At 40.1% G+C, this 13730-nt stretch overlaps 1 protein-coding gene across 4 annotated transcripts; it reads right to left on the reverse strand.

The window, feature by feature from the left end:
* Positions 1-1888: 1888 nt before the first annotated feature.
* LOC115670276 (6-phosphofructo-2-kinase/fructose-2,6-bisphosphatase) lies at positions 1889-12532 on the reverse strand. 4 transcript variants are annotated; one of them, XM_030591512.2, is made up of 23 exons: positions 12303-12531; positions 12136-12199; positions 11507-11802; positions 10719-10937; positions 10174-10383; positions 9997-10092; positions 9357-9455; positions 9242-9271; positions 8754-8807; positions 7763-7816; positions 7596-7673; positions 6233-6324; positions 6098-6155; positions 5929-6003; positions 5104-5151; positions 4658-4755; positions 3685-3760; positions 3218-3280; positions 3037-3128; positions 2852-2920; positions 2663-2726; positions 2518-2583; positions 1889-2124 (listed from the first exon to the last, which is right to left on the reverse strand). In XM_030591512.2, the coding sequence occupies exons 1-23, from the start codon at positions 12483-12485 to the stop codon at positions 2047-2049; spliced, it is 2262 nt and encodes a 753-aa protein (XP_030447372.1). In that variant the 5' UTR covers positions 12486-12531; the 3' UTR covers positions 1889-2046. The 4 variants fall into 4 exon arrangements, 2 of the variants coding, with proteins under 2 accessions (XP_030447372.1, XP_056175936.1); XR_008818460.1 differs by lacking the exons at positions 1889-2124; positions 2518-2583 and having other exon boundaries at positions 3037-3144; positions 12303-12532; XR_008818459.1 differs by lacking the exons at positions 1889-2124; positions 2518-2583 and having other exon boundaries at positions 2690-2726; positions 3008-3128.
* Positions 12533-13730: the final 1198 nt, after the last annotated feature.

The following is a 13730-nucleotide window of genomic DNA, read 5'->3' on the forward strand; positions in this document are numbered from 1 at the left end:
GCTCCATCTCGGTCCTCGTCTGGACCTCGAAATTATCGGAATGTAAAATTTTCAGAGGGTATTCTCTTTCGTCGAGGAACATGGCCTGCGAGTGAGATGGCTTGAGTAGGGTTATGTTATGCCATTCGGGGGGGGACACGAAATGGCGCAACCGTTGGCAAAGGGAGGCTCGAGATTTAATGGGAGGAGAGGAGAGGAGAGGATGGTGCATGAGTGTGCGGACTCGAGAAGTCAAAAGGAGAGACTCATCGTCCGAGACACGCCCGAGAGAGAGGAAAATAATTAAGGGCGTGAAGGGGACGGCAAAGAAAGCAAAGAGGCATGTGGTTTTGTTTAATGTTTTTGCTGGTGTGTTGCAGGTAAGGGATCGAGGCCAAAAAACAAACACTCGAACCCAACCATATTATAATTAGGGTATAAGGCTTTGGAGAGGATGGTGCATGAGTGTGCGGACTCGAGAAGTCAAAAGGAGAGACTCAACGTCCGAGACACGCCCGAGAGAGAGGAAAATAAGGGCGTGAAGGGGACGGCAAGAAAGCAAAGAGGCATGTGGTTTTGTTTAATGTTTTTGCTGGTGTGTTGCAGGTAAGGGATCCCGAGGCCAAAAAACAAACACTCGAACCCAACCATATTATAATTAGGGTACAATGTCTCTGAGTCCATCCTTTGATTCAGCAATTCTGACCCCTTATACAAAGTTGGCGTCGTTGAGGATTGGACGGTCGTGTTTTTCTTTTATCTTATCTTATCGGTTGTCTTCGGTAAGTCGATGGGGACGCGATGGCATGGTATTAGGTGTGCTAGTCTTTCAGATCCGACGACCCGTGCTACATGCGCATTCCTAGCCTCGGGGCGTGCTTGAAGCTCGGTTTCAACCAATAGTCGAAGGTAAGGGCGGGGTTGGCTGCAGCGAGGGATTTATACAGTAAGGTTGATTGAAATCTGTTCAAACCAATTTCTTTCGCAAATGCTAACCGCATGAAACATGAGATTCGAATAAAATCCACACATAAATCATCCACTTAACTTCCGAGCAATAGAAATACACACCTAGATTTGTTAAAAATTCGCGTCTTCGGAGTAAACCACACTTGCAATTTCAAACCACAGTAAGAATTACCTCAGGAGTATGGTCAAGTAAGGCAAGAATATGCCATGGCAAGAGCAGCAAGCAAGCAAACCCAAAAAGCTCAGGGGAGTCGAACTCCCTCTTCAGGGGTCCCATGTGAATCTAGCCAGAAACACCCAAAAAGCCTTTTTATCTGTCTAACTTTTTCTTCTGACTGCTTCAATGGCAGGGCACAACTACCACCTCTTGTGCTGTGTGCCTTTACGCTTTGGGCTTGCGACACGATGTGAATGATTTATGGGCAAAATAAAAAGATAAGATATGTATAAAGAGATGGCTCGTAGTAGTAGTAATAGTACTGGTGGAGTGGAGTGGAGTGCTCGTGATCGTCCCATCTCTGAGCTTTGACCATTTCAGGCTTTCAGGAATCGGATCAGGGCGGGCACTCCTCTACTTGTAGGCTTGTAGCATTCTGTTCTTTGTCTCTGCCTCCCTCGCCCTTTCCCTTTCAATTTCAGATACCGTTACACTTTTTTTTCTTACTGCACATCAAATTGGATCATCCCAGCATGCCCGCTTGTGAGTTTAAACACAGGCGGAGATTAACACGCCGGGTTTTAAACCCTGTAGTCCGCAAGGGGTTTGGAGCATAAATCTCCTCGAGCAATTTGAGAAACTCAGTTAGCCTGGATGAAAGTTTCAGAGTGGGGAACTTGAATGGCTTTTGCAAAGGCAGTAGCTGATCTTTATTCGATTTGTTGAACATGAATCCACCACTGATGGATTTGCCATCTAGGGTTACGTGTAATTCATTGCATGTACATTTAAGGCATTGATTTCGATTGATTAACAATGGACTTATGCAAGAGTTTGCATTTTGTTGATGAATTGGCATGAGAATAATTGGAAATGGAAAAGTTCCTCAGTATCACCATGGTTACAGAAACTAGCCGAAAAGAACAAGTGACCTAACCTAACTAGTCCATCAGCTTGTATCTCTTCTCCTGGACCCCCGAGACTCCCATTTGTATCTCTATAATTGTGTGGAGCGGCACCTGAAGAAAGAATGGCCGATGCTATTAATGAGGAGTTATGCAAAGAACACATTGAAATGAACACATTACGTGGCCTAAGCTAAGATTTTACTGTCTCAACTGAACACCGAAACAGATTACCAAAAGATCCACCAAAAAGTCCATGAGCATAAACCAATCGCTTCAATTGATGTTAAACTTCCCACCTTTACCAAAACTCTTTTAAACTGAATAGCAAGAGCATTTAGCAAAGTCTCTCCTGGAATTGCTATAGCAATTAACCATACAGATGCATACATCCTTCATTTTAAGAAACAATCACATTTTTTATCCCTGCACTAGAACATACGTGCAGTCCCAACTTGATGGCATGCCACTGAAGACGAAATTAGCTTCCAAGAAAATGAGCTTTACCTCAATATGTGGGATTTCCTTCAGAGGCCTGTCCGCAAAATAAGCATATAATGCCCTCAACACAGCCTGCAAATAAAGCAATGAATTATCTTCTGACCACCACTTGGCAAGCAAAAAATCTCAACTTCAGCGACACGAGTATAACCTGATGAGAGATGACTACCACGGGTCCTCTCTGTCTTTCAAGCTCAATAATCACCGGCTCTAGCCTGCAAAAGTTATTTGTATCAGCAAGAGGAAGAGTTACTTCTGCGCCCAGATGATGCATCAGAGACCCCCTATAACTTCAAATATTTATTGAATCCATGATTAGGTAAGTTCATAGACTGTAAACCTTTGAATAACATCCAGATAAGATTCTCCGCGAGGATATCTATATCTCAGCTTGTCTTTCTTACGTGCCCTGTATTGTAGCAAGAGGACATAAGATTTTGTATTATATATGTCGTCTCGTAAAGGATTCCACAAACAAGAAAAGAGAATGAAGTACATCAGCGGGAAAATGAAACTGCAACATACTCATATTCCTCGGGCATATTTTTCTTTATCTCTTCATAAGTCATTCCATCACATACTCCAGCATTTATTTCGTCCAGCGCACGCCACTGTATCTGCAGTAGTAGAGAACTTCCGTCACTAATTAGAAACCTTGACAACGTATGAAGAAAGCATGGAGGACCGCACCCATAAAATCACAAACCTTGGGGAACCCAATAATTGGACTAGCAGTCAGGATACTTCTCTGCAGAGTGCTTGTCCATATCTGGTCCAAAGAATATCATGATAAGAACACAATAGCAACCACCATATACACCCCAAAAAAGTATACAAATGAAAGGATGACCTCAAAAAAGTTCACTTCTTTCAAAGTACAACCAAGGTAGTAATTTGACTTTATTCACTGAAGTATGAACAAAGGATAGAGGAAAGCCAATTTTAGCCAGTGACAGGATTGGCACTGCCATCAGTTTTGACGTCAAACAAATTTACATGAGACCTCATTCGCAAGCTAACTTTTCCTTTTTGACCAAACAAAGGAATTCATTGATGATATGAATCCATCATCAAATTTAGATTCTTTGGGAGATTAAATGTTTAACCCAAAAATTAGATTTGATATAGATTGTGCAAGATGGAACACTTATTATGCATGTCACTGAAGCTTACGGAAGCTGCTCTTTCAGACTTCAGTCGCTTCTCGACGAAGTTAGACAGTTTCTTTGCATAGAGTTCCCCAGAGTCACTGCATATAAACTAGAAGTATTATGCTATGAGAAGTGTAATCAAAAGATCAATTTATCATCACAAATCGCATGCTAAAAGATAAAGGTAATATAGAACCATGGAGTATGGACTTCATTATGGGACAGAACCCACAAATGACTTATAGATGATACTACCACTTATAGTAGGACAAAAGTAATCAGCCATACACAAACAAGATATTGTAGCAAGAAGTGGTTTACTGACCCACCATTACAATGATGCAAGCAACATCAAAACAGAATCATTTTCTTAAGAGTGAGGACGGTAACTGCTTTCATGGAAATAAAAATGTAATGTCAAAGCACCCATTAAGATATCATTGATTATTTGGAGTGCGTCTCATAATATGATTTTGATCAAGCGATCATCTAAGTAAATTGTCCCTGCCATGCTGGTCTGCTTATCCACCGAAGTGGTAGCTGAAATTGGTATTACCTTCTCGGGTTTTGGCTGGAATTTCTTGGGCCATGCCTTATTTGGCAATGGGATGTAATCAAAAGTTGAAAATGGTACAAGGGATGTCATCTTATAAAAGACTGTGGAACTAGAACAGCATGTGTTGCCATGAAAATTAATGCATAACATTAGCAGATAAAGTTATTGGCATTACTCTTGTTTCTAAGTCACATTAGACTACATTATAAGAACTAGTTCTTCCATTCTTAAGAGGCTTTTCCAAGCAGAACAAAAGTGAAGAAAACAGATCATTCAGTCAGGGAATGAATGACAAGTGACAAGAAAAGGTCCATGACAGGCTTTACAAAGATGCAAACCATATATCTCCTACCTGATTCAACCTTCTCGAAACAACAAAATAACTTCGTCCAGAATTAGCCAACCAAAATGCACTGTCATGATCACTAGCAAAACATACCTTATCACAGTATCACCGCCTATTCTGCCTCTCACATTATCCATACTCTCCCCATGCCTGGTTAGTAGGATAGGGCGGGGCGTGAGATGTGTGTTGACCTGGAATAGCAATTTAAGAACTATCTCATCAGCACAACCATCCAGTAAGGAAGACACTATTGGGGACAAAGAGATGCACAGATATCAGTATAGCGTGATCTTCGTATTTGATGCGGGAATTCCACTTATACAATCAGTCTCAAAGTAAGTTTCAGACAGCATACAATTGACCCAAACAAGAATAAAATAGTCACACTATTAATCTACTTTTACTCTTCGAACTTCAAACAATATGTACAGATATTTTATGACGAGAACAGTGGCAACCACGAAACCAATCAATTGTTGGCATGATACGTTGTGAAGAGGTAGAAACAAAAGCAGTACAGATTTCATACGAGTACATACCAAGAAGAAAACAATCCGTCCAGGCAGATAGCCACTGATATTGTTCACCTGAGTCAAGGACAAACATACTTTCAATTACTCAAGACAAAATGATCATAACCACAGGATAAATGGCTTTTCTGCAAAGATTAACTAATCATGATTTGATGCAAACCAACAACTTTGAGTCAGTTATAGAAGAAATCGATATTTACAAACAAACAATAGGAGCTAATAATATGGTCCCATGCACATACTGCAGATAGACATATGTGCCCCTTCACTGCCAGCAGCAGCCGCAACCAGCTGTTCCCCTTCTCTCAAACAACCACCCCCTCCCAAGGAAAAAAGTAAAAAAAAAAAGAAGAAGAAAACGAACAGAAATCGTTCGACGAAAAGCTAATTATAGTTGTCAGAGTTACAACTTAACAAGCATCCAGCCAGCCAGCCAACCCCATCCACTAGAATTAGACAAGAGCGTTGACATTGCAGAAGATCGATCTTCACATATCAGTGATGATATTAGAAACCTTTTTGACAGTGTGTAAGATTGCTTTCCATTTCCAAGCTCAAGAAACTTTCAAGACATCTTATATTTGAAAATATAAAACCACCACGATCTCCGTCTATATGACTTGCTTGTTTGAATTACCAGCGCTCAACCATGTATCAGAAAAACCACGAACAAAGAGCCATCTATCTAAGCATTTGTCTACTTCCAATCACAGGATAAGAAGCCGAGCCACAACATGGATAAAACAGAAGTAACGACATATTAGCCTAAAATAAATGTGTAACTAACTGCATCTTTGAATTTCAGAAGAATGGAAAGTTAGACTATCTTACTTGTATTATTCCACCTTGTCCACTAACCATGTCAATCATCTTGATATAAGATCCCTCCTCCACCGGTTCATAAACCTAGTGATATTTGCATCACCGCAGATCATTAATAATCATAAATTCACCATAACGAATCTGACCAGTAGCAACTGCTAGACAATAGAGAAGCTACTTTTTCATAATTGGCTAATCGAATTTTGAAGTCACGTAATCCAGCTTCATAATCTGGCCTGCAAAAGGATGCCAGTGGTAAGTCCAGAATTTCCCTTACATTTGAAATGGTAGTAATTCCAGAAAGCATACATACTCTTCAGCATAGTCAGGACTCTGTTGAATTTTAAGCCGTATATTTCGTTCAATAATGCTCTCATCATTGCATATTGTTTCCAGAAAAATAATCTGCCAGAAAGAAGTAATCAGGCAAAAAATTAGCATCCACCAATTGGAAGACAGCAACCAGATCGGTCTTTAACAACATCATGTAAGGACATTCAAACTGAACGAACAAGCAAAAAAACTCATATAGTAAATGTTTCTAGGACAATCATTATTCTATAAGCAGTCAAAGCCTTTGTACCGATACAGTATCAAAACCATTTGTTTCTTCTCACCCCCTTCTTTTTAAGGGATAGAAGTCTGTAAGTCACTGATCCAAATACAAGATTGTTTCGAGTCTTTCTTCAAGGATCTGAATCTGTATATAAACTCAAGTATTTTCAGAGAGAAATATAAAAGTGGAAATAATAATTGCAACAATAATGATGCGGCAAGTAATAAAGTTGGTTTGCATCATCTTATGGGAATATTATGCATGCCAATCTGTCTATGAGTCTCTCACCTAAGAATCAACCTTCAACTCTAGAACCCATATGGATACCAGGCATAAATCACTAATAGAAGGTCTGTCTGTAATAAATACAAATAGGTTAATTTTTTGGTGTGTAATCCAGCTTTACTCTTCTTTTCTAGGAGCTGCTCCTCCATGCTGTGGCCGTGGAGGCGGGGAAGCTTCCAACGCTACCCAATATGCCTTCTTTAGTGAAAAAATTATCCCTAGAGTAGAGTCTAAGAGGAAAAGGGTCAACTCTTGGTTGGAGTTGGTGTATCGACATCAACACGCCCGATCTCTGGCAGAGGGGTTGAAATTGACAAGAAGGAAATCCAGGGCAAACGACCAGCAGGCCTTCAGCTTTTCTGAATTTAGAGACCAAAGGTCTTGTGCGATCAATCCGGCAGAACGTCAATATCAATTTATGCCTAATTGCTCCACATTGCCAATTGATTTTGGGTAGCTATATCGAGATCAGAAGCGCTCATGGGGTTGCTTGACCGTGATCTGGATATTAGGATGAGGATAAGCTTTGGTTGAGAGCCGAAGGAGTTCGGCTAAGCCGGAAAGATAGATCAAGTTTAGCCTCTTTATCCTCTCTTCTTAGTGACATAAAAGTGAATATTTTGAGTCAACGCAAGCAACTTCTACAAGTCTGGCAACCCATTTTTAACGGAGGCATGCATTAAATTTGTAAACTCATAATAGACATTTATATCAAAGTACAATTCTGGGCACCTAACGTCAACATTGTCCTCTTCCTGTGAACAAGATTCATTCACTGTAAAAATTTTCATAGTGGAAAAATTCTTATGTATCCGCCAGAATATGGGCCTTGTACCTTGCATTTTCCTTCAGCCATTTTCATCAGCATATTTCTCCTTCTCCTGGTACTGTTTGTTGCATCAAATATCCCTACCTGAGATTAAAGAACAAATGGAAAAATCAGGAAGAAGAAGAAGAATAAATCAGAGTGGGTTCAGCAAGATCTGATCCAGATGGACTGACCTGACCTCCTTCCTGCATCCAGGATATCATATCTTCCATTGCCAGGGCTGCCACCTAGTACGTGTAAGTCAGGACAGAAAGTAAGAAAATTTGTTGACATTACTGGTCTCCAAAATCAAGTTTCACGATAGATGACTCCCATAAGTTAGAACAACCCAAAGTCAGCATGACGGAGGACAAAGAAGAGAAAAGGAAAAGGAACATCTTCACTTCCTGCATACTTATAGACCAATTCAAACCATACAGCTTCGCATTGGGCAACGGCTGTTTCTAAACCGAGAGAAAGTATTTTACGTGGCAGTTACACCACATGTCACCGGTTAGAATTCACAGTATTTCATATTCAAAGATAGAATTTGCTATTTACTGCAACACATATTCGTAGTGTTAAATTGTAATTGGCTTGCTTCTCCACAACAATAATGAAATGGACACATAAGTACTCTCTCCTAAACCACACAGTCAATGGTGTCAACTCACAGCAATTTAATCTTCTTTTATTGCTTCCCCTGCCCGCTTTTCCTTTTCCAATGACTCTCAAGAATGAGGATGCATGATATTATTTACCATTTTGCTACTAAAAGCTGTGGGGAGGTTTGTCTGCCGCCGCAGCAAGATTTTAGGACATGCAAAGGGAACATGAGTTCTCGATTTTTAAACTATATTGTTATAAGGAGCACCAAAACCATACAGAATCCACGACGGAGTCAGCTTCTTTTAACTAGAGGTCCTGCAGTAACCACAAGCTCTAAGTAGTGACTGAGCAGGTGACTCTGCAAACTGCACCGTCCACTATCACAGAACCCAAACAGGTCCAGTGGCAGTGGACGGTGCAGATTACAAATTCAAGACTAATGGGACCATGCTTAGCACTTTTCAACTACTGAAACTTAACTTTGGACAAGGCATCATTACCTCAAATTGTTCAACAATGTCAGGGACAGAAAATTACTAGTTACTTGTCAAATACAATTCTAGTGCAGACAATCACCTCATTGCGTGCCTCTACACCTTCTTCATTGTCACCACGAAAGAAATCTGCAGACTGCAGCAAGAAACACATAATTCAATAAAGCTGTTAGTACCCCAATACACGACATGACCAGAAAAATTTCAATCTGATCAACAGGACCAGCTTCTGTAGTAATACTTTATGTGCCATCCAATTAGCAAGAGTCGGTCACATCTTTTCACAATGGCTATGTTCAGCTTTTACAGAATGTAAAAGACCTTCTGATTGCCATTTCCCACTGAACACTATGAAGTTAAAGGGCATAAACTGCTACCTGATATCTAAGCTGACTATATGATGAGCCATAAAGTAAAGAAGACATATAGGCAAAGAGGGATCAGACAACCTAGTGCATATGTTAATTCAGCTCATTGTCAGCAGCAAAAGCAATTCTCTGTGTAATAGGAAGAATCATCATTGAATAAAACCAAGACTAAAGCAAACATGCATAGTAAATCGAAGCTTACCTGATTAGACCCATGCTTGAGGCGCCGATACTGTGAAAATGACAATAAAAGGAGTAACTCATCAAAGTTAGAGATCTGGGACCATTGAATAAACAGTTGTAACAGTAAGTTATACCTTTCCAACATTGAAGTGCTTAGTATCATGGCCCAACCAACGAAGATATCGAGTAAGTTTTGCTGCAGTAAAAGTCTTACCTCGAGCTGGCAAGCCGACCTGAAGTATAAGGAACTCATAAGAAAAATTTCCATCAAAAAGCTTCTGTACTGCTTCACGGAGAATTTGCAAAGTAGATAGAATCTTCTACAACTTATGAAGATTACTTTTGGCCAAAGTGGTGAGTCTTGGTAAATATGCCAATCTATGAAAATTAAAAAGCAAGTCATGTGAGGAGACAATAATAACCTCTGATTGAAAAAGAAACCATAATTAGATTTATGGGGCAAAGTGAAGCAGAAATATAAACTCAAGGTGACAAACTAAGACAAATTAATCTCAAGAGAGCAAAGTATATCTGACATAAAACTTTAGGGGCAAACCATAACTCTCCCATTTATAAAATTCAAAACCAGTACTAAGTAGTAGACACAAATTAAAAGGACTGTAACTAGATGAGTGGTTTGAAGCCATCTTAGAGTCTATCAGGTAAAGTAAAAAACATAGCATTCAGCCATTATCCCCATCAACTACATAAACATGTGGATGGTGCATTTACATTAATCAGTGATGTAACTAATTCTTTTCTGAAAGAAATTACCAGGACAATCGCTAAATGTCTATCTTCCTTTGGCCCAAGCATCTGATCAGCTACGGCTGCAGCAGCAACAGCTCCAGCAGCTGCCGGCATTGGATTCTAGATGATAGGAGATGAACTTGAGAAATTCCACCAGAAAAAACTCATGGTATAATAATCAAGATATCGATCTAACAAAACCTTGGTCTCTGTATTCAATTTAAGATCAAAACTGAAGGTAGTTGAACTTGCTGATTTGACTAATCTGGGAGATCCAACTCCTCGATCGACAAAGAGTCCCCGATGACTATCCTGCTTTTGTAAAGGGGAAAAAGTTCCAACGGACTTCGATTCAACCATGCCAGAACCAGAATACACCTTAGCTGGATCTGGGACAACTATCTCCATCTCCTAGCAAAATCAAAGTAGAAAATAAGAACTAAAAGAACAGGAATTTTACGAGTGCAATTCCACTAAAGCAGTCACTACACGGACAGAGAAAATGCAAATGGGTTTATCGTGATGCCAAAAAGTACAGCCAACTAATTGATCTGTGCTCAAGCAAATAAATTTGCAGCAAATGCAATAAGAACTAACGTTTCCAAAATACGCCTGATACACATATAATTATCACGGTGGCAGACAGATCAATAGTTCGATACAATTAAGACAAGGAGTCAAATTATACATTGATGGAGTAACAAAGTTTCCAACCACGAGGATACAAGCTAAGTTACGAGATGAACCTTTATAGGTGCAGGCCGATCAACAGAAACACCACTATCCTTGAAGGAATGTGAAGGAATGACTGAACCATCAGAATTAGAAAAAACACCAGAACGGGTTAACGATCTTGGAGTCTCTGTCATGTTAGCAGCATAAACTAAACCAGAGTTCGTGGAAGTTGATGGAGCTGGGACAACATAATGTTCAAGATCAAGCTCCAAACTAACTGAAGATCCATTCTGGAAAAAAAAAATAAAGAGCAGAGTAAAGATAAACTTAGATGATTCCAACAAGAATCCAAACTAGCACAGTCGAACTACGAATCCACCCTAATGTGTATTTTCAGCAAGTCGAAATATCCCCCATTGTGGCAAATCTTGAGGACAACAACTAGTTGGATACTGCTAGACATCATGGACAGGACAAGAGATCAGCGATCCTTTCATTAGGTTTTCAACCATCATAGGTAAAAGCATAGACACGAAAATTATTATATATAATATCATTTCTATCAAAAATAACCTCTCATGCAGCAACCAGAGAACGTGTCTGAAACAAAGTTGTACTGTTCAATAATTTAGCAATTTCCAAATTTAATCACCTGTCTTGATATGCGGGCTAGCAAAATCTCGTGTGAACTGAATCAAATGAAGGTATTATTAGATGACTATCTAAAAATATGGAACAAATATCCGCAGGTCATCCCATCTTGATGTAATTGATTCGCAGGTTATTCAGATGGAGGATAAGAAAGGTCAAGTTATGTTTCCAAAAATCAGCGAAATATAGTTTGAGGAAGCATATGTACCTCGATACCCGTCTCAGGCACTGAATTAATACTAACATCCGGGATCCCACGAACAGTTGAAGGCTGGAGATTCTCCTGATAGGCTCTCCAACTGGCAGCAAGATCAAATGGAGATACCCTATCGGCTTTAATGAAAACCGGGTATTCAAGGACCTCATCAGCACTAATCCTGAAAATCGCCAGCCTCGTGTCCCCTTGTAAGTGACCCCTAGTGAGGAGCCGGTTCGGACCTTCCTCGACTATAGCAGGTGCACTGCTGTATTTTGGCTTCAAAAGGAACTTGAAATCCAGGGTCTCTATTATTAGGATGAAATGCAAAAATCATAATAGGAAATATAAGAGTCAATGCTCTCCTCTGCAAGCACCTAAACTGACAAAGTTAGCACCTTTTCGCCTTAAAATCACAAAGTTAAGGTAACATTGAAAAAAAAGAAGTACTGAAGCTTCCCATTTGAGGAAAACAAGTACTGAAAACTAAAAAAAAAAAAAGGGTGTCACCAAACCAAAAGCGGGAGCAAGTAAATAGCATTGTTGCAATAGAAACATGACATGAAATTGCACCCCAGTTTCTTTCCTCAAGGAACAAAATTTAGGGAAAACGAAACCAGAAGATGAACGCACGAAGATACCGTGATTGGGAGGAACAACAAAACTCAGTTCCCAAGTTGATGTAGATTCGCGCTCCATCGACAGCTGGAGATTATCCCAGAAGAAAGAAGGAACAAAAGAACCCATCAAAAACAGAGAAATGATCGTTGCGATACTAAATCAAGAACGAGAAAGACAAGAACATTACGGCTTTGGAAGAATCCCAGGAGCCGACGAGAGGGACGGAGCCGTAGACGTGAGGGATGAGCTCGCCGCCCTTGAGCTTGTACTTCTCCATCTTGAGCGAGACGTAGAGCTGCTGGTCCTCCCTCTCCTCGCCGCCGTGCGACTCGCCGTCGCCGTCCGCGTTCTTCGACGACCCCGTCCCCATTGCGGAAGGGGAATTTCTGAGGAAATCCCGCACGCCCTTCTGGATAAGTCTTCCCCCCTCCACTGATTATAATATATAGATATATACGCGCAAAGCGGCGAAGGAGCGAGCAAAAAGGGGGCGAAATGGGGGAAGGACCAGAATGACAAAACAGGTGCAAGATTCGATGCGCCCCGCTCGTGCCTGGATGAGTGGATAGATTGGTAGGGAACGAGCGATGGAGAGAGAAGCGAGAGAGTTGGCGCCTTCTTTGTTGGCGTCTGCGTGCGCTTTCATGCGCCTTCCAAGCGTTTGCGAAAATGCTCGTTTGGGGAGGGCTTATATTCTGCGGGTGGGACCAAGGCCACGAAGCGGGGTGACCTACCCTTTTATCCCAACTACCCCATTGGTGGATTCAGGGATGAGAAAGTTTATAAATTTCGTGTGGCGCTCGGTCTCAGTTTACTTGAATGTCATCGGCAATTTGTCTCGCTGAAAAATCAGACGTGGCATTAATTTGTTACATAACGTCTGGCGTGGCTCGCCGGCAAGATAAAATCAGCCAATTAAAAATTAAACGAGGTCGTTTAGAGCAAAATTCTGTCTGAGTTGACAAAGTAGGTGCCGAATCCTAACTTTGCTTCCTACCAGAAATTGGGGTTCTCGGAGCAAGTGAGGGAGAGGGAGAGGAACATCCATTGGGAAGAATCAATCCTAACTCAAAAGGAGATTCTCTTACGCATTCTCTTTTAGGAGTCGCCATCAGCATTTTTATCATATCAAACGGATTTTGGACTCTCGAAGGAAGTGCAAGGATAAAGAAGAGAGAGTGACAACCGACGATGGCGGAGGAGCGCCGTCGAAGTTGCCGGGCTATGCTTCCAAGCCAAAGCAAGTGAGAAGGAGAGAGCGAGAATGATTTAAAAAGGGGGGGGAAAAATTTAAAATAAAAAAAAATATAAAAAAAAAAAAAAAAAAAAAAAAAAAAAAAAAAAAAAAAAAAAAAAAAAAAAAAAAAAAAAAAAAAAAAAAAAAAAAAAAAAAAGAGTGATCCATAGAAGGTGAGGGGATCCAAAAAATTCATCAAAATTCATAAAAATATTATAATTTTCAAAATAAAAAATTAATTAATGAATTTTTATTTCAAAAAAATCAAAAAATCAAAAATTTCAAAAACTTCATAAAATGATTTAAAATTTGTGGATCTTTTAGTGAAATTTAAATTTTTTAGGTGCCCAAAAAATCAAAAAAATCAAAAATTTCAAA

Source organism: Syzygium oleosum, unplaced genomic scaffold (assembly GCF_021117445.2).
Source record: "Syzygium oleosum isolate NSW1041296 unplaced genomic scaffold, Sole_v2.1 Sole_v2.19, whole genome shotgun sequence".
Taxonomy (NCBI): Eukaryota; Viridiplantae; Streptophyta; class Magnoliopsida; order Myrtales; family Myrtaceae; genus Syzygium; species Syzygium oleosum.